This window comes from Chrysemys picta, chromosome 13, assembly GCF_011386835.1.
Source record: "Chrysemys picta bellii isolate R12L10 chromosome 13, ASM1138683v2, whole genome shotgun sequence".
Classification (NCBI taxonomy): Eukaryota; Metazoa; Chordata; order Testudines; family Emydidae; genus Chrysemys; species Chrysemys picta.
The window spans coordinates 22,347,246-22,374,486 of record NC_088803.1 but is presented as its reverse complement, the minus strand read 5'-3'; the positions used below and the strand labels follow the sequence as shown (position 1 = coordinate 22,374,486).

At 59.0% G+C, this 27,241-nt stretch overlaps 1 protein-coding gene across 1 annotated transcript in view; it reads left to right on the top strand.

Moving 5' to 3' along the window:
* Positions 1-6,938: 6,938 nt before the first annotated feature.
* Positions 6,939-27,241, top strand: part of ARHGEF40 (Rho guanine nucleotide exchange factor 40) — a 28,388-nt gene continuing 8,085 nt past the window's right edge. The window contains 16 exon segments of the mRNA XM_065566568.1: positions 6,939-7,085; positions 7,281-7,478; positions 8,032-10,342; positions 11,455-11,572; positions 12,026-12,131; positions 12,626-12,703; positions 12,981-13,097; positions 13,320-13,418; positions 17,045-17,172; positions 17,834-17,960; positions 18,343-18,471; positions 22,223-22,375; positions 22,804-23,567; positions 23,967-24,207; positions 24,500-24,586; positions 27,177-27,240. Coding sequence (XP_065422640.1) covers positions 7,050-7,085; positions 7,281-7,478; positions 8,032-10,342; positions 11,455-11,572; positions 12,026-12,131; positions 12,626-12,703; positions 12,981-13,097; positions 13,320-13,418; positions 17,045-17,172; positions 17,834-17,960; positions 18,343-18,471; positions 22,223-22,375; positions 22,804-23,567; positions 23,967-24,207; positions 24,500-24,586; positions 27,177-27,240 — 4,756 coding nt within the window. The 5' untranslated portion in view covers positions 6,939-7,049.

The window sequence follows — 27,241 nt, the reverse complement described above, 5'->3', positions numbered from 1 at the left end:
AGCGTGGCTGCTCTGTGGTTAAATGAGAAGGAAGGGAGGTGTTCTGAGGATGTGAGAAGGGTCCTGCTGGAAAGTAGGAAACCCTCCATGCGTCAAACCTACCTGGCTAAGTGATATAGGTTCTCTATGTGGGCGAGAGATAGAGGTTCCTCTCCCTCCTCCGTGTCTATCCAGCTTGTCCTCGGTTATCTCCTGTCCCTTAGGACCCACGGGCTGGCGCCCTCCTCGATCAGGGTGCACCTGGCAGCCATTTCGGCTTTCCACCCCCCGGTGCAGGGCCTGTCTGTGTTCTCGCATCACATGACAACCCGGTTTCTGAAAGGGTTAGATTGGGCATTCCCTTACGCCAGACCCCCGGTCCCGCTCTGGCACCTGAACCTGGTGCTGTCCCACCTCACAGGGCCTCCCTTTGAGCCTTTAGCCACGTGCTCGTGGTCCCACTGTCATGGAAGGTGGCATGCCTAGTGGCCATCACCTCAGCCCGCCGGGTCTCGGAGCTCAGGGCCCTGACTTCTGAACCACCGTATACGGTCTTCCATAAGGACAAGGTTCAGCTTCGCCCTCACCCCGCTTTTTTGATGAAGGTAGTCTCGGCTTTTCACATGGATCAGGATATTTTCCTCCCGGTCCTCTGTCCTAAACCCCATTCCTCCAATGAGGAACACCGCCTGCACATGTCGGATGTGCGCAGAGTGCTGGCCTTTTACCTGGACAGAACCAGGTCATTTAGGAAGTCCCCCCAGCTTTTTATGGCTTCGGCCGAGCGTATGAGGGGACGGCTGGTGTCCACCTAGCGGATCTCCCGCTGGATCACCTCGTGCGTTTGCACCTGTTACGACCTGGCAGGGGTTCCCCCGCCTCCTACTGTGAAGGCGCATTCGACGAGAGCCCAGGCCTCGTCTGCGGCCTATGTCGCTCATGTCCCTATCCAAGACATCTGTAGGGCTGCTACGTGGTCCTCTGTCCACATCTTTTCATCACACTATGCGATCGTCTCCCAAACGAGGGATGACGCCGGGTTTGGTAGGGCGGTGCTCCGCCCGGGTAACCCTTAAAACTTTACATTTAAACTCCTACCCACCTCCATCAGGTATAGTTTGGAATCACCTATAGTGGAATACACATGAGCAATCACTCGAAGAAGAAAGGACAGTTACCTGTTCTGTCACTGGCGTTCTTCAAGATGTGTTGCTCAGGTGTATTCCACGTCCCACCCTCATTCCCCTCTGTCAGAGTTGTCTGGCAAGAAGGTGTGACGTTATTGACATAAACTGGGACCATATAGATCATTGTTGCAACCAAAGTCCTGTAGTGGCACCCAAATCTTGTATAAAGGGGGTCAAATGGGGTGTCTAGGACAAGGTTATGGTTTACTGGTTATGATTATGCTGTCTATATGTGTGTATCAGTTTTGTAGTCGAAGTTATGAATATTGGCTCTATACTGTCTGTATGGCAAACTTATGCTATGCTTCTGGGTGACATCCCAGACAAGCTGAGATTAGCTCTGCCTAGCCTGCTTGATGGCCCATTAAGGACCATCAGCTATACAATGGACCCATTGAGAAAAGGCAGATACGCCTTGTACCTCAGCAAAGTATGCAGGGACTGGCCCATGTGACTCCAGACTCCATGTTGCTGTAATTTAAGAACAAAGAGGTGTTCTTACACCTGGAAAAGACTATATAAGGCTGATGCCTGATCTCCATCTGGTCTTCAATCCTGCTTCTTACCTCTGGAGGAACTTTGCTACAAGCTGAAGCTTTGAACAAAGGACTGAGGACCCATCCCAGCGGGGGATGTATTCCAGAGACTTGATTTGAACCTGCAGTTTATTCCATCGCTGCTGCAAGCCTGAACCAAGAACTTTGCCATTACTGTATGTAATTGATTCCATTTAACCAATTCTAACTCTCATCTCTATCTTTTTCCTTTTATGAATAAACCTTTAGATTTTAGATTCTAAAGGATTGGCAACAGCGTGATTTGTGGGTAAGATCTGATTTGTATATTGACCTGGGTCTGGGGCTTGGTCCTTTGGGATCAGGAGAACCTTTTTCTTTTACTGGGGTATTGGTTTTCATAACCATTTGTCCCCATAACGAGTGGTACTGGTGGTAATAATGGGAAACTGGAGTATCTAAGGAGATTGCTTGTGAGACTTGCAGTTAGCCAGTGGGGTGAGACTGAAGTCCTCTTAGTCTGGCTGGTTTGGTTTGCCTTAGAGGTGGAAAAAACCCCAGCCTTGGGCTGTAACTGCCCTATTTGAGCAATTTGTCCTGAGATGGCACTCTCAGTTGGGTTCCGCCAGAACCGCATTGTCACAGAAGGAACTGAGGGTGGGGGGAGCACACAGCCCCCTTTCTGGCACGATATGTCGGCGCCACTCCAGGGGTCGCAGTGGTGCTCCCCCACTACGGATACTGCTAAGGGAAAAACTTCCGGCACCGGTGCACGTGGCGAGTATGCACACCTATAGTGGAATACACCTGAGCAACACATCTCGAAGAACGCCAGTTACGGAACAGGTAACTGTCCTTTTCAAACTGCTGGGCCCCCTTTCCCATAGCAAACCATGCCTGGTGGGTTTGCCATATAAAAGGAGGGCCTGCGGGCTCTCCGGGATGATCGCTTCACACAACATCCCCGCACCCACTGCGTGGCTCCGATGAGGCTCTGAGCAGGGATGAGTCCTTTAAACTAAACACGAACAGCCCAGCGCGGCTGGGTTTCCCTCCCGCCCCCCACCGCATGGCTCCGATCAGGCTCTCACTCACCAGAAGTACCTTTTAAACAGTTACCAATCCATGAGAGAACCTTCCCTCTTCTCCCATGACTGCTTATTTTGCTTAAGAGCCTTTGGTGAGGGACCTTGTCAAAGGCTTTCTGAAAATCTAAATATACTATATCCACTGGATCTCCTTTGTCTGCATGCTTGTTGACCCCCTCAAAGAATTCTAGTAGATTGGTGAGGCATGATTTCCCTTTACAAAAACCACATTGACTATTTCCCAACAAATTATGTTAATCTATGTGTCTGACAATTTTGTTCTTTACGATAGTTTCAACCAATTTGTCCGGTACTGAAGTGAGGCTTACCGGCCTGTAACTGCCCGGCTCACCTCTGGCGGTTGCCTAGGGCACCAGGATTTGGGGGGGCGGCAATTCGGCGGCGGGGGAGGTCCTTCCGTGCTCCGGGTCTTCGGCGGCAATTCTGCGGCAGGTCCTTCACTCGCTCCGGGACCCGCGGCCGAAGTGCCCCGAAGCCCGGGAGCGCGGAAGGACCCCCGCCTAGGGCGCCAAAAACCCTGGCGCCGCTCCTGGGTGTCATATTAGCTATCCTCCAGTCATTTGGTACAGAAGCCGATTTAAATGATAGGTTACAGATGACAGTTAGTAGGCCTGCAATTTCACATTTGAGTTCCTTCAGAACTCTTGAGTGAATACCATCAGATCCTGGAGGCTTATTACTGTTTATTTTATCAATTTGTTCCAAAACCTCCCCTAAGGACACCTCAATTTGGGACAGTTCCTCAGATCTGTCACCCAAAAAGAATGTCTCAGGTTTGGGAATCTCCCTCACATCCTCAGCAGTGAAGACCGATTACTTGATATGGAGACTAAGGCCCAGACAGCTACATGATACCCACACTGGTATCTCTGCCTGCTTGGAGAGCAAACAGCCCCCTTCCGCTCACTGGGTAACAATGCACAACTAAGGCAGAAACAGGACTCATAAAAAATTTACTAAATATTCCCACATTGTCTCATTTCCATGACAGTTACGTCTGCATTGTCAACAGGCCTGCTTGGGCTCAGGCTTTCTCTGGGTTGTCCATGGATAGGGCTGCTCTAAAGGGACGCACCACCGACTGCCACACAGACGCCATAAGCTGTTTACTGATTCTAGTCACAGACCGGGCCAAACTCAGAGGCGAAGCACAAAGCGGCTTCAGTTGGACCCCTGTCTCTCAGCAGAGTGCCTCTGCCTTTCTCACCCAGAGTGCCTGGGTTGGGAGCAAGTCCCAGGTGATGTATTTTGCACCAGCAAGAAGCTGGAACATGGTGTCAGACAGCATTGAACAGGAAACTACTTCAGCTGACACTTCCTTACACCTGCCACTTCAAACACGCTCCTGCTGCTCTCCTCTTTTGTAGTTTATTCCAGATTATTTCCCCTCTGAGGTCTGAGCTATGTTGTCTCCTGGTTGGGGTGAAGGTCCCTGGGGGAGACAGGCCCCAGATGTGGGGCAGCACCCTGGGGAAACATTCCCTGGCACCATTTTCTGGTAGGGCCAGAGAATAGATCATGGGGTTTTTTACAGATGCCTGAAACTGGGGGCGGGGGATGAGATAGAAAGAGAAGCAGGGGTGGGGGCTGAGAATTCCTAATCTGGGGTTGGGGGAGATCCCTAGGCTGGGTGTAGTGTGTGTGGCAATCCCTGGTCAGGGCAGGGTGAGAGGGTGTGTGTGTGGGTTCCCTGGATAGGACAGGGTGTGTGTTGGGAGGGGGGTCCCTGAGCAGGGTCTGTGTGGTGACAGGGAGGATGAGGGACTACCCACAGGTAGGGGATCCTCTTCTGGGGCTGATGTTGAGGGTTTCCCCAGGGTGGTGGTATGGGGCTCCATGCAGGGCTGTAGGGGGCCAGGTGGGGTAAGGGTTGCGGGCTCCCTTGGTGGGCTCTGTCCGCAGTGGGTTTGGGGGTCTCCAGGTGGAGTTGGGCTGGAGGTTCCTGGCTTGGGGTGCATTGGGGGTCCGAGGCGGAATCAGGGTTATTCCCGTGGCAGGGGTGCATGGGAGCCCCGATCGGGGTTCGGAGTGCCCCAGGCCAGGTTAGGGGTGTTCCGGGCAGATTGGGGGGTCCCGGTCCGGACATGCCTCGGTCGCGCGGGGCTCGGCTCCCCTGCCCGGCACCGGCCGGCGCCGCCTGCGTCTCGGCGTCCCCCTTGGCGGGGCCCCGTCCTGCGTGAGCGGCTCCAGTCCAGCCCGGTGGCCGGAGGCGTCTAGCGGGACCGAGTCGCTGCGGCCCATGGGGGGCCGAGCCCCAGCGCCCGGCACGGGGAGCAGCCTGAGCCCGAGCGCGGGGAGCGCACGGGGCGCGCCATGGTCAGTATCGCCGACCGGCCGGCCAGGGCCCCCGGGTATCCTCCATCCAGCCCCCTCCCGGCCAGGGCTCCCGGGTATCCTCCGCCCGGCCGGGGCCCGCGGGTACCCCTCATCCAGCCCCCACCCGGTCAGGGCCCCCCGGGTATCCTCCGCCCGGCTGGGGCCCCCGGGTACCCCCCATCCAGCCCCCGCCCGGTCAGGGCCCCCCGGGTACCCCTCCTCGGCCCCCCAGCCAGGTCCCCCTGGGTACTCCCCAACCAGCCCCTGTCCAGCCAGGGCCCCTGGATACCCCCCATCCAACTTAACCTGGTCAGGGCCCCTCAGGGACCCCCCACCCAGTCCCTGCCCGGCCAGGGCCTCCTGGGTACCCCCCATCCTCTCCCCAGCCAGGTCCCCCTGGGTATTCTCCACCCAGCCCCTGCCCAGCCAGTGCCTCTGGATACCCTCTATCCAACTTAACCTGGTTAGGGCTCCCTGGGTATTCTCCACCCAGCCCCTGCCCAGCCAGGGCCCCCGGATACCCCCCATCCAACTTAACCTGGTCAGGGCCCCTTGGATATCCTTCACCCAGCCCCTGCCCAGCCAGGGCCCCCGGATACCCCCCCATCCAACTTAACCTGATCAGGGCCCCTTGGATATCCTCCACCCAGCCCTGACCCGGCCAGGGCTCCCTGGGTATCCTTCACTCAGCCCCCATTCCCAGCCATGGGCCCCCAGGTATCCCCCATCCAGTCCACTCCCGGCCAAGGCTCACTGGGTGCCCACCTCTCCATCCCTTCGGCCTGGCCAGGGTTTCCCGGGTGCCTCCCTCCATAGGTGCTGGAACTAGGGGTGCAGGGGGTGCTGCCGCACCCTCTGGCTTGAAGAGGTTTCCATTATATACCTGGTTTACAGTTTGGTTCAATGGCTCTCAGCACCCCCAGTATAAAAATTGTTCCAGCACCCCTACCCCCCTCCACCTTTTCCGCCCGGACAGGGCTCCGTAGGTACCCCCCATCCACCCCTCTTCTGGCCAGAACTCTCCGGTTATCAAGGGTCCACTACCTCCCCCCCCCCCATGTCTATCCCAGGATTTCACTGGCTTCTCTGGTTGTCCTTGCTCCCGTCCCACACACAGGGAATGTCAAGTCCTGGAAGGAGACACTCCTGTGAGCTGTGTTTGTATAGGAGATGGATGGGGGGGGGCACTGGAAGGGGCGCATCTGTCTGTCTGATAGAGAGTCATTCTGGTGGGGCTGGGTGGTGGGGATTGCCCTGGGGCCAGGAGTCCCTGGCTGGGCACTGTCACGGGGAAGCTTGCAGCACAGGGGTCCCCATTTGGGCACTGTGTGGGGAAGCTCGCATCGCCTGGAGTTCCCAGCTGGGCACTGTCACAAGGAAGCTCGCAGCACTGGGAAGTTGTGTGTCTCCGTCTACAGTAGAGATTTCCCTCTCCAATTCCCCCACTCATGGCCAGCGCTGTGGGGAGCAGGGGGCTGGGGCATTGTGGGGCTGTCCTGAGCAGGGTATGGCGATGGGGCTAGATGGCCAGGGGCCAGCCCCCCAACTCCAACCAGTGCCTGCCCTATGGAGGGCAGAGGACTGAGGTGATGTCTGTGTGGGACAGGCCCCCTCTGAGTTAAATATGGACTTGGGGATAGATGCCGAGGGCTGGTCCCTGCCCTCACGGGGCACTGGTGCCAGCTGGTGGGGTGTGAGGAGCAGAGTCTAGACAGAGCTCTCCCCTCCCCACAGCAGTTTCCTGGCCCTGTGTGCTGCGGAAGGAATGAGCTCAGTGCCGTTAATGGCTTGCAGCTGGTGCGGGGGCCTGTGCTCGGCTCCCAGCCCCCTGGCCCAGCCCAGCTGCACTCACGCGGTCGCTAGCGCAGACTGGGCTTGGCACCCCTGCGTGGGCAGGGCCCTGGCCCATAACGGGAGCTGTGCTGCTTAGTACAGGCTGCACCATGCCGTCCCATGCCTCAGGGCCTCAGCTGGGCAAGGTCTGGGAGGGGAGTGGGTTAGAGCTGGGGGTCTAGGAGCCAGGACTCCTGGGTTCTCTCTCTGAGCTGAGAGGCGGTGGGGTGTAGTGGGGTGGAGCAGGGGGTCTAGGAGCCAGGACTCCTGGGTTCTATCTCTGAGCTGGGATGGGAGTGTGGCTAAACTTTAGGGCAGTGCCATGTCGTCCTTCCCCACAGGAGCCCGAGCCAGTGGAGGACTGTGTGCAGAACACGCTGTCAGCCCTGTACCCGCCCTTTGCGGCCACAGCACCCACGCTGCTGGGGCAGGTGTTTGAGGTGGTGGAGCGGACGTACCGGGAGGATGCCCTGCGCTACACCATTGAGTTCCTTATACCTGCCAAGCACATCCTGGCACGCATTCAACAGGAGGCCTGTGTGAGTCTGTCTGTGCCTCCATCTGTCCATCCATGCGTATGTGTGTGCAAGGATGTTTGTCTGGCACAGTAAACGAAGGCGGGGGTGTGTGTGGGCCCGGCGTGTTGAGGGGTATGTGTCTGTGGGTTGGGCCTGGTGCATGGAGGGACGTGTGTCTGTCTGTGGGCCCGATGCGTGGTAGGGGGGTGTCTGTCTGCAGGCCCAGTGCATGGAGGGGGCGTGTGTCTGTCGGTGGGCCTGGTGTATGGAGGGGGCGTACGTCTGTCTGTGGGCCCGGCGTGTGGAGGGGACGTGCGTCTGTCCGTGGGCCTGGTGCATGGAGGGGGCGTGTGTCTGTCTGTTGGCCTGGTGCATCAAGAGGTGTGCGTCTGTCTGTGGGCCTGGTGCATGAGGGGCGTCTTTCCGCGGGCCTGGCGCGTGAAGGGATGTGCGGCTACAGGCCCGGCACCTAGCTACAGGCTCAGTGCATGGAGAGGTGCATCTAGCCTCCCAGGCACAGGACCAGGTGCCCCAGGTTGTGCTGCCCCCTGACTCTGTCTCTCTCTCCCGTCAGGCCCAGTACAGCGGGTTTGTGTTCTGTCACGAGGGCTGGCCGCTCTGTCTGCACGAGAAGGTGGTGGTGCAGCTCAGCTCCCTGCCCTGGCAGCAGCTGTGTCCTGGTGACTTCTACCTGCAGGTGGCCCCCTACCTGTCCCGTGCCCCCCGCCTGGTGCTCAAGTGCCTGTCGCCGGACGGGCGCAGCGTGCAGGAGCTGCCAGTGCTGCCTGACGCCTACCCATTCCTCTTCACTGCCGAGTGGCTGAACGGCATCAACAAAGACCGGCGGGCCGGGCGGCTGGAGCGTTGCCTGCTGGCAGCTGAAGAGCGGGTTCTGCGCCTGCCCTGGACCGAACTCATCTGCCCGCAGTTCGTGCACCAGGACAGCTTCATGGTGGGGCAGCGTTGCCTGCCAGGCCCCAGCCCTGAGGTGCTGGGGGCTCGCAGCCCTGGAGACGGGCGCCACTCAGGCGGGGAGAGCCAGGAGGCGGAGGGTGGGAGCCTGGAGGGGGAGTATGTGCAGCTCCTGGAAATCAGCCCGCCCCGGCACGACGCCCCCCCAACCCCAGTGTCCCCCAGTTCCCAGAGCCACACCCTGCCCGCCCGCAAGGGCCAGGGCAAGGGCCGCAACCGGCGCCATCGTGCCTGGCTGCACCACAAGCCCAGCCGGGAGGAGACTCTGCCCAGGAACCGGCCCCGCAGGACCTGGGAAGGGGGGTGGGCAGGGGCGGATCCCGGCCAAGCAGGGCTCCTCCGGGGCTGGGACCTACAGAGGCCATACGGAGAGACTGGAGGGCTGAGGGCCAGCCACGGGGATGGGCAGGATCGGGGGGGCCCCACACACAAAGTGGCAGCACAGAGTCGGGGCAAAGAGGGGCGGCTGCCTGGGGAGAGGCAGTGGGGAGGAGACACTGGGGAGAGGGCAGGGGATCCCAGCCTGGGGGTTGAGCAGCAGGGTGGAGACCCTCCGGAGGGGCAGCGGGGAGGGGATCCCAGCCTCGGGGAGATGCAGCGGGGCAGGGACCCTGAGGAGAAACAGCAGGATGGGGTCCCTGGGGAGAGGCAGCAAGGAGGGGATTGCAGCCTCAGGGAGGTACAGCGGAGCGGGGACCCTGAGGAGAAGCAGTGGGATGGGGTCCCTGGGGAGAGGCAGCAAGGAGGGGATTGCAGCCTTGGGGAGGTACAGCGGAGTGGGGACCCTGGCCCCCCAGCCATCTCTCCCCAGCCCAGCACTGTGGCTGAGGTGCAGGGGCTCAGTGAGGGAGGGGGGCAGGCGGCCTGGCCAGCTGCATGGCCTAGCCCTGGGCAGCGGGAACAGAGCCAGGGCCTTCCAAGGCCGAGCAGCCCCCGGCATGAGGCTCCCAGCCCTGACCTGAGGCCAGCCAGAGCAGAGCCACCAGGAGCCAGGACTAGCCCCCAGCAAGGGGCCGTTGGGAACTCTGCTCCAGGGCTGCCACACCGGGCTGCCAAGGGCAACCGCAGGAGGAGAAAGTGGGGAGGGAGAGGCTGCCCCACCAGTGTGGATTCGAAGGAGCCTGGGTCTCCTGGGGCAGGGGTGGGGAACACCCCGGCTGGCACCAAAGAGGGGGGTATCCCTGCTGGCAACGGACTCCCTGTTGTCCCCACCCCAGGAGAGGGGGACATCCCTCCGAGCACCAAAAAGGAGGGCAGCCCTTCTGGCACCAGACTGCCCATTACCTCCACCCCAGGAGAGGGGGGTGTCCTCCCCAGCACCAAAGAAGGGGGCAGCCCCTCTGGCGCCAAACAGCCTGTTGCCACCACCCCAGGAGAAGGGGGTGTTCTCCCCAACAGCACAGAGGGGGGCAACGCCTCTGGCACCAGACTCCCCATTACCCCCACCCCAGGAGAGGGGGGCACCCCCCCCAGCAGCACAGAGGGGGGCAAAGCTTCTGGCACCAGACTCCCCATTGCCCCCATCCCAGGAGAGAGGGGCATCCCCCCCAGCAGCATGGAGCCGGACAGCCCCTCTGTCACCAGACTCTCGGTTGCCCCCACCCCAGGAGAGGAGGCCATCCCCCCAAGCCAAGAGGAAGAGACTTGTGCTGACTGCCTCGGGCAGGGGGCCCTCACAGCCGCCCCGGCAGAGGCTGCAGTCCCCACCGGCGCAGAGGAAGAGGCTGCCCCCGGATCGCTGGAGAGGACGGAGGCTGTTGGTGCTGGTGCAGCCCCCTTTGTGGAGAGTGTTTTGCCCCTCACGGGGGGTGCAGGAACCTGCTGCCCCGTGGAATCCCTGCCCTCCACCTCAGCCCCTGTGGGGCAAGATGTAGACTGGGAGCTTTTGCGCTCAGGCATCTTTCAACTGACAGGTGAGTGCCCGAGCTTATGCTGATTAGCAACTAGGCACGTGGACAGGGAGGGTTGGCACCCCGGAGCCTGGTGTAGCAGCACCCCCACCCTCCTGTCCCTCCTGTCGCCTTAATGCGGGCCACGCCCCTCCTCCGCTTGGGCCTGGTGCCCTGTCGGCCTAAGTGCGCTGAGGAAGCTGCCTGGACAAACTCGGCATCCTGGAGCCAGCCAGGCCAAGGAAAGCCCAGCGCTGATGCAGTGCTGCTGGCCGGATGGACTGTGGCCCAGCAGAGAGGGCGCTGGCTGGGAGCTAGGAGGTCCTGGGGTCTAGAGCTGCTTTGCTCTTGGGCAGAATGTGCCCAAGGGGCCCAGAGCCCCTTGGCTGGGGCTCCTGAGTTGCACCCTCGTGCTTCTTGTTCATTGTTTCCATTCCCTTCCCAGGCAGCCTGGCCTCAGGCCCTCCTTTACAGGCAGATACGGTAATGTGGGGGCAGCCCATGGGGTAGAGCCAGGGCTCGGCCCTCAGCTACTGGGGCAATTGAACAGAGCATGTGAGCCCTGTGTGCCCCTCTGCCCAGTGCCCCACGTGGCATGGGGCTGGCAGCCTCGTGGAGAGCCGTGGCATGGGAAGGAGGCCGTGGCTGCCTGAGGGAAAGGCTGCTCCTGGGTTCAGTGCAGTGGCCTGGCTGTCTGGGGCAGAGGTTTTCTACAGCTGGGCATCTCCCAAGGGGCAAAGCTAGAGTGCCTGGCACCGCAGGGGAACAGAGCAAGGGCCGGGGGGGGGAATGGGGGCTCCTGCTGAGGGGTGGGGAGAGTGCAGTACAGCGAGGAGGGGTCCTGTAGGGATCATGGAGGAGCGTTTTCTTCTGGGATCCTCTGTTCCCCTTTGTGGGGCGAGGGGGAGAGAGACTCCCCTTCTGCCACCAGCTAGCTCACACCAAGCGCAGGGAAGACCCCAAGCAGCCGCTCCTCCTGCTTGGCCCAGCTTCTGGGAGCACAGAATAGAACTGCTCACTCCCACCGCCCTAGGGCTGCCCCACAGCTGTCCTCCCTCTGCCTGCTCCTGGGGGTGGGGGGTGTCATGGGCCCTGTCCAGGCTCACGGCCTCCTTCACCCTGCCTTGCCCTTGCAGGCGGAGTAGACCGGATGGGAAGGGCCTTACTGACTGTCACTCCCCAGCCCCCAGGGGAGCCGGCTGCAGCCCAGGGGGAACTGAGCCAGGCCCTGCGGTACCTGCATTCGCTGCTCAGGTAATGCCAGCACCAGGGAGACCCCAGTCCTCCCACATCCATGCCCCCACATCCCTACACCGCCTCCCCCATGGATCCCTGCCGACCCTCCCCATCCCTATGCCAATCCCTCCTGGTGCAGGGAGAGCTGAGCCAGGCCCTGCAATTCCTGCATTCGCTGCTCAGGTAACACCAATGGGGAGACCTCAGTCCTCCCACATACGTCCCCCCCACTTTTCACGTCTTCCCCCACACTAGCTTCCTTCCGCACAGCCCGCACTCTTCCTTCCCCCACAGCCTCATCCCCACTTCTCACACTGTCCTCCCTACATAAACCCCCATGCTCCCAACACCAAGCCCACATTGTCCCCCATACACCCCCACAAGTGCCCCATGCTGCACACCTTGCCCCATCCCCTACCAGGGGGTGAGAACTGTCACCCCATTAACCCCTCACTGTCCTCTCCCCTGTAGGAAGGAGCAGCAGGAGCTGGGGCTGACTGTGCTGCTGGATCTGCGGCAAGGGGGGGCTCTGTCCCCCCACGCCCCTGCACTGCTGCCAGCCCTGCAGGAGCTGCAGGTACCACCCCAGACAGACCCCCCAGCATTGCCACCCCCACCTGCACAGCCCCCTTCCTACCCCCTCTAACGGTTCTCTGGTTCTCCCCCCTGCGGAGCCCAGCCCTGCCTCACCACCTCCTGCACGGCTGCCAATCCTGCAAGCACCCAACACAGCCACCCAGCTTCCCCTGCAATGACCCCTCCCCACCCCTTGCTTGCCTCCCACATGGTACCATGCTGCTCCTCCTGCCCTGCCCCACGGCGCATGGCTCCCTGCCTACAGCCTGCACTGCCCCCCACATGGCACCCTGCTGCTCCTTGCCCCACAATAACTCCTCCCCCCCTCATGGTGCAAAGCTCCCCCCACTGCCTGCACCTTCTATGCATGGCCCCTCCCCACCCTGCTGCCAGCCCTGCAAGGACTCCAAGGAACACCTTTGCCCCCTGCCTGCCCCCCCCCATCCCCCTGCTCTGGGCACTGGGGTGGCAGCCTGATTTCTTCTTGCCTTGCAGGAGGCTTCACCAGCTCCTGTGAGCCGCCTGCTGGTGCTGGCCCCACTGGAGGGCCGCGAGGAGCTGCCCCTTACTCAGGTAGGGGGCGTCAGGGGTGGGGTAGGAAGGACTGACAGCACCTGAACTAGAGTGAGAGTGCTGGGAGGGAGTGTGGGGGAGATTCCTGGCCGGGAGGGGGGAAGATAATGGGAGGGGTTTCCTGCCTGGCAGGTGCAGGTGGGAGGGTGTGTGTGGGGGATAATGGGAATGGGTTCCCTGTCAGGGAGGGGAGGGGATAATGGGGTGGCAGGTTTTCCCCTAGCTGGGGGAGGCAGTGGGGGTTCCCTGCTTGGTGACTCCCTGCTCCTTTCCCCAGGAGGCACTCGTGCTCTCCCCAGGCGACCTGCCTCAGTTCGTGGATCCAGAGCAGCTGCAGCCGACTCTGGGCGGGACCCTGCAGCACTCACAGACCCAGTGGGTGGAGATGTGCCAGGTGAGAGCTAGGAGTGACCCCCGTAGCCCTCCAGCACCCCTGCAGCACCCCAACACCGCCACAACCTCCGCCCCCTGCAGCAAACTGTGTCACACAACCTCCCACATAACCAGGGGTGGTACATTCCCCCCCGCAGTACCCCTGGCTGAACCCCAGCCCCCCTTCCCGCCATCTCCTCCAGGGGTCTGTGTCCCCCTCGCTGCCCACTGTCTCTCCCTGTAGGCGCTGGAGCGGCTCTGCGGGCTCTGCCAGGGTGTGATCCAATCGGTGCAAGTGGCCAGTGCCGAGTTGGAGGCATCAGAATTGGCCGAGAGTGACGAGGTACGTGACACCGCCATGCAGCTCACCTCCCCCACACCCCGGTCCCCTTGCAGCTCGGTGCCCCTTGGCCTTCATAGCATCATAGAATATCAGGGTTGGAAGGGACCTCAGGAGGTCATCTAGTCCAACCCCCTGCTGAAAGCAGGACCAATCCCCAACTAAATCATCCCAGCCAGGGCTTTGTCAAGCCTGACCTTAAAAACCTCTAAGGATGGAGATTCCACTACCTCCTTAGGTAACCCATTCCAGTGCTTCACCACCCTCCTAATGAAAAAGTTTTTCCTAGTATCCAACCTAAACCTTCCCCACTGCAACTTGAGACAATTACTCATCTAGTTCTGTCATCTGGTACCACTGAGAACAGCCGAGCTCCATCCTCTTTGGAACCCCCTTCAGGTAGTTGAAAGCAGCTATCAAATCCCCGCTCATTCTTCTCTTCTGCAGACTAAACAATCCCAGTTCCCTCAGGCTCTCCTCATAAGTTATGTGCTCCAGCCCCCTAATCATTTTTGTTGCCCTCTGCTGGACTCTTTCCAGTTTTCCCACATCCTTCTTGTAGTCTGGGGCCCAAAACTGGACGCAGGACTCCAGATGAGGCCTCACCAATGTCAAATAGAGTTGAATGATCACGTCCCTCAATCTGGTGGCAATGCCCCTACTTATACAGTCCAAAATGCCATTAGCCTTCTTGGCAACAAGGGCACACTGTTGACTCATATCCAGCTTCTTGTCCACTGTAACCCCTAGGTCCTTTTCTGCAGAACTGCTGCCTAGCCATTCGGTCCCTAGTCTGTAGCAGTGCATGGGATTCTTCCCTCCTAAGTGCAGGACTCTGCACTTGTCCTTGTTGAACCTCTTCAGGTTTCTTTTGGTCCAATCCTCTAATTTGTCTAGGTCCCTCTGTATCCTATCTCTACCCTCCAGCGTATCTACCGCTTCTCCCAGTTTAGTGTCATATGCAAACTTGCTGAGAGTGCAGTCCACGCCATCCTCCAGATCATTAATGAAGATATTGAACAAAACTGGCCCCAGGACCGACCCTTGGGGCACTCCGCTTGATACCGGCTGCCAACTAGACATCAAGCCATTGATCACTACCCGTTGAGCCCGACAATCTAGCCAGCTTTCTATCCACCTTACAGTCCATTCATCCAGCCCATACTTCTTTAACTTGCAGGCAAGAATACTGTGGGAGACTGTATCAAAAGCTTTGCTAAAGTCAAGGAATAATACGTCCACTGCTTTCCCCTCATCCACAGAGCCAGTTATCTCGTCATAGAAGGCAATTAAGTTAGTCAGACATGACTTGCCCTTGGTGAATCCATGCTGACTGTTCCTGATCACTTTCCTCTCCTCTAAGTGCTTCAGAATTGCTTCCTTGAGGACCTGCTCCATGATTTTTCCAGGGACTGAGGTGAGGCTGACCGGCCTGTAGTTCCACGGATCCTCCTCCTTCCCTTTTTTAAAGATGGGCACTACATTAGCCTTTTTCCTGTCATCTGGGACCTCCCCCGATCGCCATGAGTTTTCAAAAATAATGGCTAATGGCTCTGCAATCTCATCCGCCAACTCCTTTAGCACCCTTGGATGCAGCGCATCTGGCCCCATGGACTTGTGCACGTCCAGTTTTTCTAAATAGTCCCGAACCACTTCTTTCTCCACAGAGGGTTGGTCACCTTCTCCCCATGCTGTACTGCCCAGTGCAGCAATCTGGGAGCTGACCTTGTGCGTGAAGACAGAGGCAAAAAAATCATTGAGTACATTAGCTTTTTCCACATCCTCGGTCACTAGGTTGCCTCCCTCATTCAGTAAGGGGCCCACACTTTCCTTGATTTTCTTCTTCTTGCTAACATACCTGTAGAAACCCTTCTTGTTACTCTTAACATCTCTTGCTAACTGCAACTCCAAGTGTGATTTGGCCTTCCTGATTTCACTCCTGCATGCCTGAGCAATATTTTTATACTCCTCCCTGGTCATTTGTCCAATCTTCCACTTCTTGTAAGCTTCTTTTTTGCGTTTAAGATCAGCAAGGATTTCACTGTTTAGCCAAGCTGGTCGCCTGCCATATTTACTATTCTTTCTACACATCGGGATGGTTTGTTCCTGCAACCTCAATAAGGATTCTTTAAAATACAGCCAGCTCTCCTGGACCCCTTTGCCCTTCATGTTATTCTCCCAGGGGATCCTGCCCATCTGTTCCCTGAGGGAGTCAAAGTCTGCTTTTCTGAAGTCCAGGGTCCGTATTCTGCTGCTCTCCTTTCTTCCTTGTGTCAGGATCCTGAACTCGACCATCTCATGGTCACTGCCTCCCAGGTTCCCATCCACTTTTGCTTCCCCTACTAATTCTTCCCTGTTTGTGAGTAGCAGGTCAAGAAAAGCTCTGCCCCTAGTTGGTTCCTCCAGCACTTGCACCAGGAAATTGTCCCCTACACTTTCCAAAAACTTCCTGGATTGTCTGTGAACTGCTGTTTTGCTCTCCCAGCAGATATCAGGGTGATTAAAGTCTCCCATGAGAACCAGGGCCTGTGATCTAGTAACTTCTGTTTGTTGACGGAAGAAAGCCTCGTCCACCTCATCCCCCTGGTCTGGTGGTCTATAGCAGACTCCCACCATGACATCATCCTTGTTGCTCACACTTCTAAACTTAATCCAGAGACTCTCAGGTTTTTCTGCAGTTTCATACTGGAGCTCTGAGCAGTCATACTGCTCTCCTACATACAATGCAACGCCCTCACCTTTTCTGCCCTGCCTGTCCTTCCTGAACAGTTTATATCCATCCATGACAGTACTCCAGTCATGTGAGTTATCCCACCAAGTCTCTGTTATTCCAATCACATCATAATTCCTTGACTGTGCCAGGACTTCCAGTTCTCCCTGCTTGTTTCCCAGGCTTCTTGCATTTGTGTATAGGCACTTAAGATAACTCGCTGATCATCCTGCTTTCTCAGTATGAGGCAGGAGTCATCCCCTCTTGCACTCTCCTGCTTGCGCTTCCTCCCAGGATCCCATTTCCCCACTTACCTCAGGGCTTTGGTCTCCTTCCCACAGTGAACCTAGTTTAAAGCCCTCCTCACTAGGTTAGCCAGCCTGCTTGCGAAGATGCTCTTCCCTCTCTTCGTTAGGTGGAGACCATCTCTGCCTAGCACTTCCCATGACTCCCCTGTTCTCCAGCTCCGCTACAACTGTCCTCCCCTCCCCCTACAGGTCTCCTGCCACCCTGTATTCCCATGCAGCCCTCCAGGCCTCCCTGGCTCTCCCCTGTGACTCTCCTGCCCCCGCAGGGCCCCCTTGAGCTTCCTGCGGAGGCTCTGGACTGGGCCAGCTGGGTAGGGGGCTCTAGGCTTGGTCATCAAAGCAGGGGCCTCTGGGCCAGGCTGGCTGTTCGGGGGCTCTGGCCTGGGCTGTTTGGGGGGGCTCTGGACAGGGCCATGATGGCTGGGCAGGGGCTCTGGGCTGGACTGGCTGTTCGTGGGGCTCTGGGCTGGGCTGGCTGGGCGGGGGGCTCTGGACTGGACCGGCTGTTCAGGTGGCTCTGGGCCAGGCGCTGGCTGGGCTGGAGGGTTTGGGCCGGGCCAGGCTGGCTGTGCAGGGAGGGTGTTGTATTGCTCACTGTTATGTGCCCACAGGTGCTCTCTGTGCGGATCTCCAGGCACAAGGATGCCATGCAGAAGCTGCTGTCAGACCCACGGCTGCTGGAGTTGCAGAGCAGCGGGGGGTCCCTGCTGGCTCAACTGCCCCCACCAGGGAGCTGCAGGTGACACCTGTCCCACATTCCACACGGGACGGGAGGGGACACCAGGCCTAACAGTGGGAGGAGATCGGGGCCTACACGCGGGGTGGCCCCGCAACCTATGCTGGGGGGGTGGCCCCTGTGCCGGAGTTTGCCTGTTGTAGTTGGGAGAGGTGGTCTCTGCCCCCTTTATGCACACGCTGGCCTGGGAAGCTGCCCCATACCTTGTGGCCTGGCGGAGCGGGTGGGGCGGGGTCGGGTGACAAGGTTGGCGGCAGGGTGATGTGAGAGGCAGGGAGTGACATGCTATTTGCTGTCCCCAGGCCACAGTGTGGGGGGCTGGCGGGGCAGGGCGGTGGCTAGATGGAGTTGACAGCATGGGGGTGGCTGGGCAAGTGTGGGGTTGGCAGTGGGGGGGCAGCGCCTGGGGTTGGGGGGGTGGCGTGTGGGGCAGCAGTATGGCGCTAGGGGTGGCGTCTGGGGCAGCGGTATGGCGCGAGGGGCAGCATGTGGGGCGGCGTGTGGGGCAGCAGTACGGCGCGAGGGGCAGCGTGTGGGGCGGTGTGTGGGGCAGCAGTACGGCACGAGGGGCGGCATGTGGGGCTGGGGGAACGGTGCATGGGGCAACGGTATGGCACGAGGGGCGGCATGTGGGGCAGGGGCTGATGTCCTTTCCCATCCCCAGTGCCCAGGCCGCGAGGGCTGCCAGCTTGTATCAGGAGGTGGACGATGCCATTCATAGGCTGGTGCAGCTCAGCAATCGGCGCCTGGGGCAGCTGGAGCAGGAGAGGGGCCGCCGGCAGATGACACAGGTAATACCCCTCTATTACCTCCCCGGTGACTTTCTCCCCTCACTGCCCCCCGACTGTGCTGCTGTGTGTTTCACCTTCCTCCCCTCCCCACCCCACGCCCAGAGCACTGACAGCCCCCGTACCTGCTGCATGCTGCCCCCACATGCCTCATCTACCCCATGCCTGCCCCACGTGCCCCTCCCTATCTGGCACCAAAACCTTCCCTGCCCTCTGCCACCCCTGTGCCCGGGGTTCTGTTCCCCCTCCCCCAGATCCCCTCCCAACTCCCGCGTCCAGCAGTCTAGCAGCTCCCATGTCCTCTCCCCCACCATGCCTGTGGTGCTGACCCCCACATGCCTGCCCCCCTGCCCATTCTTGTTGCTCTCACCTTCTGTCCTGGCAGGCGGTGGGCTGGCTGGCTGACCATGGGGAGCAGGTGCTGGCAGGATTCACCCCCATGGAGGTGGGGGATTCAGTGTTGGCCGTGGAGGAGACGCTGGCGAAGTTTGAGGCTTTTCACACCCTCGCCAAGGTGAGACACACATCCCTCCCCCACTTGAGGGCTGTAGGGAGGGATCTGCAGGGACACACCCACATGTGGGAGGAATGGGGGGCTGGGACCCTGAGAAGAGTGTGGGTGAGGCGCTGCATACTGGGAGGGCACTGCCTGGTTCTGTGGGGCACTACATATCGGGGGGTGCCAGCTCTGCGGAGCGCTCTGTACTGGGGGGTGGCACTGGCTCTGCAGGATGCTCTGTACTAGGGGGCTGGCATAGGCTCTGGGGCACTCTGTACTGGGGGGCATAGACTCTGCGGGGTGATCTGTACTGGGGGGCTGGCATTGGCTCTGCAGGGTGCTCTGTACTGGGGGGCATAGACTCTGCGGGGTGATCTGTACTGGGGGGCTGGCATTGGCTCTGCAGGGTGCTCTGTACTGGGGGGCATAGACTCTGCGGGGCGATCTGTACTGGGGGGCTGGCATAGACTCTGGGGCACTCTGTACTGGGGGGCATAGACTCTGCAGGTCGATCTGTACTGGGGGGCTGACATTGGCTCTGCAGGGCGCTCTGTACTGGGGGGCATTGGCTCTGTGGGGTGCTCTGTACCGGGGGGCTGGCATAGGCTCTGTGGGTGGTCTGCACTGGAGGGCATAGACTCTGCGGCATGCTCTGTACTGAGGGGGAGCATTGGCTCTGCGGGGCGCTCCGTACTGAGAGGGTGGGCGTTTGCTCTGCAGGACATGCCATACTGAGCGGGGGGCATTGGTTCTGCAAGACATGCCATACTCAGGGTAGGGGGCTGCACCAGCTCTGTAGGGCGCGCCATACTCAGGGGTGGGTGTGGTCAGTCTGCTGGGCATGCCATACTTGGGGGGGCACATTGGCTCTGCAGGGTGCGCAATACTGAGGGTGGGGGAGTGTAGGCTCTGCAGGGTGTCCTACGCTTAGGGTGTGTGGGGGATGCATCAGCTCTGTGGGGTGCACCATATTGAGGGTGGGGGGGGTGTTGGCACTGAGGGGCGCGCTATACTGACGGTGGGGGGGTGCGTTGGCTCTGAGGGGCGCACCATACTGAGTGTGGGGGGCGTGTTGGCTCTGTGGGGCGCACCATACTGAGGATGGGGGTTACGTTGGTTCTAGGAGACGCGCCATACTGAGAGTGGGGGGATTGCGTGGCTCTGAGGGGTGCACTGTACTGAGGTGGGAGGGTGGGAGGCACGTTGGATCTGTGGGGCGCGCCATACTGAGGGTAGGGGGGGCATGTTGGCTCTGAGGGGCGTGCCATACTGAGGGTGGGGGGGTTGCGTCAGCTCTGTGGGGCGTGCCATATTGAGGGTGGGGGGTGCGTTGGTTCTCTGGCGTGAGCTGTATTGAGGGTGGGGGAGTCCAGTAGCTCTGCAGGATGTGCCATAGTGAAGATGGGCGGGGGCTGCATCGGCTCTGCGGGACGCACCATGCTGAGGTTGGGGGGCTACATTGTCTCTCTGGGGCATGCTTTATCAAGGGAGGCAACGTGTTGGCTGTATGGGATGTACTGTAATGAGGGGAGACTGCATGGGTTCTGCGGGGTACGCCATCCTGAGGAGGGCCACATGGGATCTGCGGGGCATGCCATATTGGGGGGGTATGTTGGGTCTGCAGGGTGCCCCAAACTGAGGGTGGTGGGACATTGGCTCTGCAGGGTGCATTGTATTGGGGTGGAGCGTTGGCTTTTCAGGGAACGCTGCATTGAGGGGGGGCGCGTGGGGTCTGTGGAACACTCTGTGAGAGAGGTGCATTGGTTCTGTGGGGCGCGCCATACCAAAGTTGGGGTACGCTGAGTGTATGGGATACACTGTAATGAGGGAGGGCATGTTGCATCTGCAAGGCGCAATGTATTGAATGTGGGCGGCGTCGGCGCTGTGGGGGGCGGGGGGGAGTGCGTTGCCTCTGTGGGACGCACCATACTGAGGGTGGGGGGATTGCATCAGCTTTGCGGGGCGCATCAAAATGAGAGTTGGGGGATTGCGTCAGCTCTTCGGGGCGCATCATAATGAGAGTGGGGGGTGCATTGGCTCTGAGGGGCGCGCCATACTGAGGTTGGGGGGCACGTTGGCTCTGCGGGATGCGCCGTACTGATGGTGGGGTGGGGGGTGGGGGAGGAGGTGCATCGGCTCTGCGGGGCGCTCCATAGTGAGGGTGGGGAGCGCATTGGCTCTGCGAGGCGTGCTGTAGTGATGGTGGTGGGGGGTGCGTCGGCTCTGCGGGGCACATCGTATTTGGGGGACATCGGCTCTGCAGGGTGTGACATACTGAGGGTGGGGGGCACATTAGCTCTGAGGGGCGCACCATACTGAGCGTGGGGGAGGGGGGATGCGTTTGCTCTGAGGGGCGCACCATACTGAGGGTGGGAGGGCGTGTTGGCTCTGCGGGGCGCTCCATACTGAGGGTAGTGGGGCACATTGGCTCTGAGGGGCACGCCATACTGAGGTGTGGGGGCACATTGACTCTGCGGAGCGTCTCGTACTGATGGTGGGGGGGGGTGCATCGGCTCTGCCGGGCGTGCCATACTGAGGATGGGGGGCGCGTTGGCTCTGCGGGGCTTGCTGTACTAATGGTGGGGGGGTGCGTCGGCTCTGCGGGGCGCGCTGTACTGATGGTGGGGGGGTGCGGCGGCTCTGCAGGGCGCGCCATACTGAGGGTAGTGGGGCGCGTTGGATCTGCAGGGAGCGCTGTACTGTTGGTGGTGGGGGGTGTGCGTTGGCTCCGCGGGGCACATCGTATTTGGGGGACATCGGGTCTGCAGGGTGTGACATACTGAGGGTGGGGGGGCACGTTGGCTCTGCGGGGCGCGCCATACTGAGGGTAGTGGGGCGCGTTGGATCTGCAGGGTGCGCTGTACTGATGGTGGGGGGAGGCGTCGGCTCTGCGGGGCACATCGTATTTGGGGGACATCAGCTCTGCAGGGTGTGACATACTGAGGGTGGGTGGGCATTGGCTCTCTTGTTGCTCTATGCCAGGGGTAGGCAACTTACGGCACGCGTGCCAAAGGCGGCACGTGAGCTGATTTTCAGTGGCACTCACGCTGCCCGGGTCCTGGCCACCGGTCCGGGGGGCTCTGCATTTTAATTTAATTTTAAAGTAAGCTTCTTAAACATTTTAAAAGCCTTATTTACTTTACATACAACAATATTTTAGTTATATATTATAGACTTCTAGAAAGAGACCTTCTAAAAACGTTGAAATGTATTACTGGCATGTGAAACCTTAAATTAGAATGAATAAATGAAGACTCGGCACAGCACTTCTGAAAGGTTGCCGACCCCTGCTCTATGCTGTGGGGTGTGTATTTGTGTCTGTGGGGCTCCCTGTATTGGGGTGGGAAATGGTGTCTCTGCCGGGCGCTCTGTACTGAGGAGATATCTGCTCTGCAGGCAATGTCTTACTGAGGGTGGATGGGCGTTGGCTCTATGCTGTGGGGTGTGCATTGGGTCTGTAGGGGGCTCTATAGTGGGGGGGGGGACATGGGCTCTGCGGGGTGCTCCATATGGAGGTGAGGGGGTGCATTGACTCTGCAGGATGCACCATACTGAGAGTGGGAGAGCGTTGGCTCTATGCTGTGGGGTGTGCATTGGGTCTGCGGGGTGCTCTATACTGGGGGGATATGTGTTCTATGGGGTGCTCCATATGGGAGTGGGCGGGGGTTGTGTCCGTGGTGTATCAGCTCCGTGGGGCACTCTGTGCTGGCGGGTGTCTGGAGCGTAGGTAGGACAGCACTGCCTGGTCTCCTCCTGTCTCTCCCAGGAATGGCTGGCCCGGGGGCATGAGGCTCTGCGTCTGGTTGGTGACGGGGACCTGGCAGCTGAGAGGCAGCAGCTGGAGAGCTTCGAGCGCCGGCTGGAGAGCTGTGCGCACACCATGCACAATGCCCTGCGGCTGCACCGCTTCCTGCAGCAGGTGCCAGCCGCTCAGGCGTGCCCCCTCTGTCTGTCTGTGCCTGCCCCATCCCTCCTTTCCCCTTTAGCATCCAGCTTAGTTCAGCCCAGGGGGTGTTCCTGGCATGGGGAGCTGACCCCACATCAGAGGCAGCCCAGCCCTGCTATCCATGCCAGAGGCGGGTGTGGATGCCCCCAGCACAGCGTCAACATTGGAGGGGGCGTGATTTTCTGGGTCCGTTTGTCATTCCTGCCCATTTCCATTGCAGGGCTCCTCATCCCCGTCCCTGTCGCCCCGTCCCTGTCGCCTCCCCATTGCCCCCGTATCCCCTGGCCACACGGCCCTAACTCCTCATCCCCCCCTGGTCTGCATCACTCTGACCCCGGCGCCAGCTCCCTGCCCCCCCTGGCCTACGTCACTTTGACTCCGTCTCTCCCGCTCTCTCGTAGGCTCAGGACTGGGCCCTGGAGGGTGTCCGGCGCCTGTCGGCCATTGAGGACGGCACAGGGCCGGAGGTGGTGCTGGGGACGCTGGGCTGGTACTGCCAGCAGCATGGCGAGATCTCGGACAGCGCCTTCCAGGAGATGCGTGGGCTGGCGGTGCAGAGTCCCTGGGCGCTGCGGGAGTTGGGGCGCTGTCGGGTCCGCTGCCAGGAGCTGGGGCGCCTCCTGCAGCGGCGGCTGGAGGTGGCATTGCAGGCTGGACTCCCGCCCCGCCGCCGGGCTGACAGCACCAGCGCCTCCTGCTCACCGCAGCGCCCAGTGAGGGGCCTGGGCACTGGCCTGGGCTCCTCCCGCAGCATGAGCTGCCTGCTGCCACCGCCCGGCAGCCTCTCCCCTGGCCTGTGTGAGGTTCCCTCTTGCCACTCACTAGCGTCCCCCAGGGGCCCCATGGAGAATAGCGATGAAGAACGGAGCCCCCCTCCCACCAGCACCCCCACCTCTGCCTTCTTCCAGGCACCCACGCTGCCTCTGGACACACTGCCCCCCTGCCAGCATCCTGCAAAGGGTCCCCCCAGCACGCAGAGGGCACTGAGCGAGCCCGGCCCTCCCCGTCCCAGCGTCCTCATTCGCGGGCTGGAAGTGAGCAGCCAGGAGGTAGTGGACAGGACCTGCTCGCCCCGGGAGCACGTGATGCTGGTTCGCAGCAGCGCCCAGAGAGCCGAGGCGCCGTGGGGGGGCACGCCCAGCACTGAGCGGAAACGCCGCCTGGGGTGAGTTGCTCTGGAGGAGGGGTATTTGCACCAGACCAGGACCCTGGGGTTCTGGGCACTGCCCCCTCCCACGACTGCCACCCCACATACGCACTGGGACCCGAATACCCCATACATTGGGACCCATTGCCCCGTCTGAGAGAAGTGCGCCCTGGCACCACCTGTTGGTGCCCCTGGGGTGGAGGGCCCGTTGGCACCTGTGAGGGTGTGTGGGGGGCTGGGGTGCAAGGCCCATCAGTACCATGGGAGGGCTGTCGATGCCCATGGGATTGAGGGGAAGCACTGAGCTGGGTGACCCATGGGCGGCACGTAGGGGAGCCCCAGGGCGGGAGGCTCGTCAGCACCCACAGGGTAGGGCACAGGGCCCCCTCGCTGATGCCCATCCCCTCACCTGCCCAGCGCCCAGCAGCGGCTGGTGGCAGAGCTGATCGCCTCCGAGCAGAAGTATCTGGGCTGCCTGGCTGAGTTGCTGCCCCTGGAGTCGGGGTGCCAGGAGCTACCCCCCGAGCTGAAACGCGAGTGCAGTGCCTTGGAGGGCACCCGCGACCGGCTGCTGGGCTTCCACCGCACCTACTTCCTGAAGGAGCTGCAGGGCTGCGCCAGCCACCCCCTCCGTGCAGGGGGCTGCTTCCTGCGATATGTGAGTGTCCAGCCCCGTGACCCCCCAGAACTCCTCTCTCCCAGGCACCTCCCCACACCAAGGCATGAGTGCTGCTCACTGGCACCCCTGTCATCTCCCCAGGAGATGCCAGCAGACCCCTGCAGGAGCCCATAGCCCATCTGCTCTGGGATGCTGCTCTAATTGCATTGGCCCTGCCCTTCTGCGTCTCCCCTGTGTCCCCGCCCTTCTGCGTCTCCCCTGTGTCCTCTGTGCTGTGGGGAGGTGGTGACGCTGAAGTTGGCTCTAATTCCCCCATCACTCTCTGCGCCAGGCGGACCAGTTCAGTCTCTATGCCCTCTACGTGAAGAACCGGCAGAAGCTCGATGCAGCACTGGCCTCTCAGCAAGCTGCCAACAAGGTACTGTCTGTGCTGCTTGCGTGTACCCATGGAGAAGCTCAGAGCTCTGGGAGGGGAGTGGGGTTTAGTGGTTAGGCAAGGCAGGGCTGGGAGTTCAGGATTCTTGGGTTCTATCACGTCAAATGTAAAAGTGTAATTGGACAGGCCAAAAAGGAATTTGAAGAGCAACTAGCAAAAGAGACACAAACGAACAGCAAATCTTTTTTTTTTAAGTACATCAGAAGCAGGAAGCCTGCCAAACAGTCAATGGACGATTGAGGTGCTAAAGAAGCACTCAAGGCAGATGAGGTATCAGAAAAGCTAAACAAATCCTTTGCATTGGTCTTCACTGCAAAGCATGTGAGGAAGATTCCCACACCTGAGCCATTCTTTGTAGGTGACCAATCTGAGGAACTGTTCCAGGTTGAGGTGTGAGTAAAGGAGGTTTTCATAGAATCATAGAAGATTAGGGTTGGACGAGACCTCACGAGGTCATCTAGTCCAATCGCCTGCTCAAAGAGGACCAACCCCAAATAAATCATCCCAGCCAGGGCTTTGTCAAGACAGGTCTTTAAAACCTCTAAGGATGGAGATTCCACCACCTCCCTAGGGAATCCATTCCAGTGCTTCACCACCCTCCTAGTGAAACAGTTTTTCCTAATATCCAACCTGGACCTCCCCCACTGCAACTTGAGCCCATTGCTCCTTGTTCTGTCATCTGCCACCACTGAGAACAGCCGAGCTCCATCCTCTTTGGAACCCCCCTTCAGGTAGTTGAAGGCTGCTATCAAATCCCACCCAACTCTTCTCTTCTGCAGACTAAGTAAGCCCACTTCCCTCAGCCTCTCCTCATAAGTCATGTGCTCCAGCCCCCTAATCATTTTCATTGCCCTCCGCTGGATTCTCTCCAGTTTGTTCACATCTTTCCTGTAGTGGGGGGCCCAAAACTGGATGCAATTCTCCAGATGTAGCTTCACCAGTGCCGAATACAGGGGAATAATCACTTCCCTTGATCTACCGGCAACACTCCTACTAATGCAGCCCAATATGCCGTTAGCCTTCTTGGCAACAAGGGCACACTGTTGACTCATATCCAGCTTTTTGTCCACTGTAATCCCTAGGTCCCTTTCTGTGGAACTGCTGCTTAGCCAGTCGGTCTCCAGCCTGTAGCAGTTCAGTTTTGGAACAAATTGATAAATTAAACAACAATAAGTCACCAGGACCAGCTGGTATTCACCCAAAAGGGAAGATCCTCTTATGGATCAATAACTGGTTAAAAGACAGGAAACAAAGGATAGGAATAAATGTTCAGTTTTCACTGTGGAGAGAGGTAAATAGCGGGGTTCCCCGAGGATCTATACTGGGATCAGGGCTGTTCAACATATTCATAAATGATCTGGAAAAAAGGGTAAATAATGAGGTGCCAAAATTTGCAGACGATACAGAACTACTCAAGATAGCTAAGTCTAACACTGACTGTGAAGAGTTACAAAGGGCTCTCACAAAACTGGGTCACTGCGCAACAAAATGGCAGATGAAATTCAATGTTGATAAATGTAAAGTAATGCACATTGGAAAACATAATCCCAACTATACATACAAAATGATGGGGTCTAAATTAGGTGTTACCACTCAAGAAAGAGATCTTGGGAGTCATTGTGGATAGTTCTCTGAATCATCCACTCAGTGTGTAGCCGCAGTCAAAAAAGCTAACAGAATGTTAGGAACCATTAGGAAAGGGATAGAAAATATGATATCATAATGCTACTATATAAATCCATGGTACGCCCACATCTTGAATACTGCATGCAGTTCTGGTTGCCCCATGTCAAAAAAGATATATTGGAATTGGAAAAGGTACAGAGAAGGCAACAAAAATGACTGGAGGTAATGAACAACTTCCATATGAGAAGAGATTAGAAAGACTGGTAATGTTCAGTTTAGAAGAGAGATGACTAAGAGGGGATATGATTGAGGTCTATAAAATCACGAATGGTGTGGAGAAAGTGTTAATTTACTCCTTCACATAACACAAGAACTAGGGTCACCTGATGAAATTAATAGGCAGCAGGTTTCAGACAAACAAACAAGAGAGTAATTATTCCCACTGCGCATAGTCAACCTGTGAACTTGTTGCCAGGGAAGTTGTGAAGGCCTAAATATAGCTGGGTTAAAAAAAGAATAGGAGCCTATCCTCCATGAACTTGTCTATCAATGACTATTAGCCCACGGTGGTCAGGGATGCAACCCCATGCTCTCAGTGTCCCTAAACCTCTGACTGCCAGTAGCTGGGACTGGGTTACAGGCAATGGATCACTCAATAACTGCCCTGTTCTGTTCAGTTCCTTCAGAAGCACGTGTTACTGGCGCCTGTCAGAAGACAGGATACTGATCTAGAGGGACCATTGGTTTGATCCAGTGTGACCCTTCTTATGTCCTTATCCTCAGCTCTGGGAAGGGAGTGGGGTCTAGTGGTTAGAGCTGGGGTCTGGGAGCTAGGATTTGTGGGTTCCGTTCCTTGGTCTGGGCAGCTGTTGGGATCTGGAAGACCCAGTGATGGTGCAGTAGCCCGGCTTGTGGGCTCCATGCTCAGCTCTTCTCCTCCCCCTAGACAGCACACAGCAGCCTAGAAGGTCCCTGGGAGGATACGGCGCTGGCAAGTGCCCTGCAGAGGCC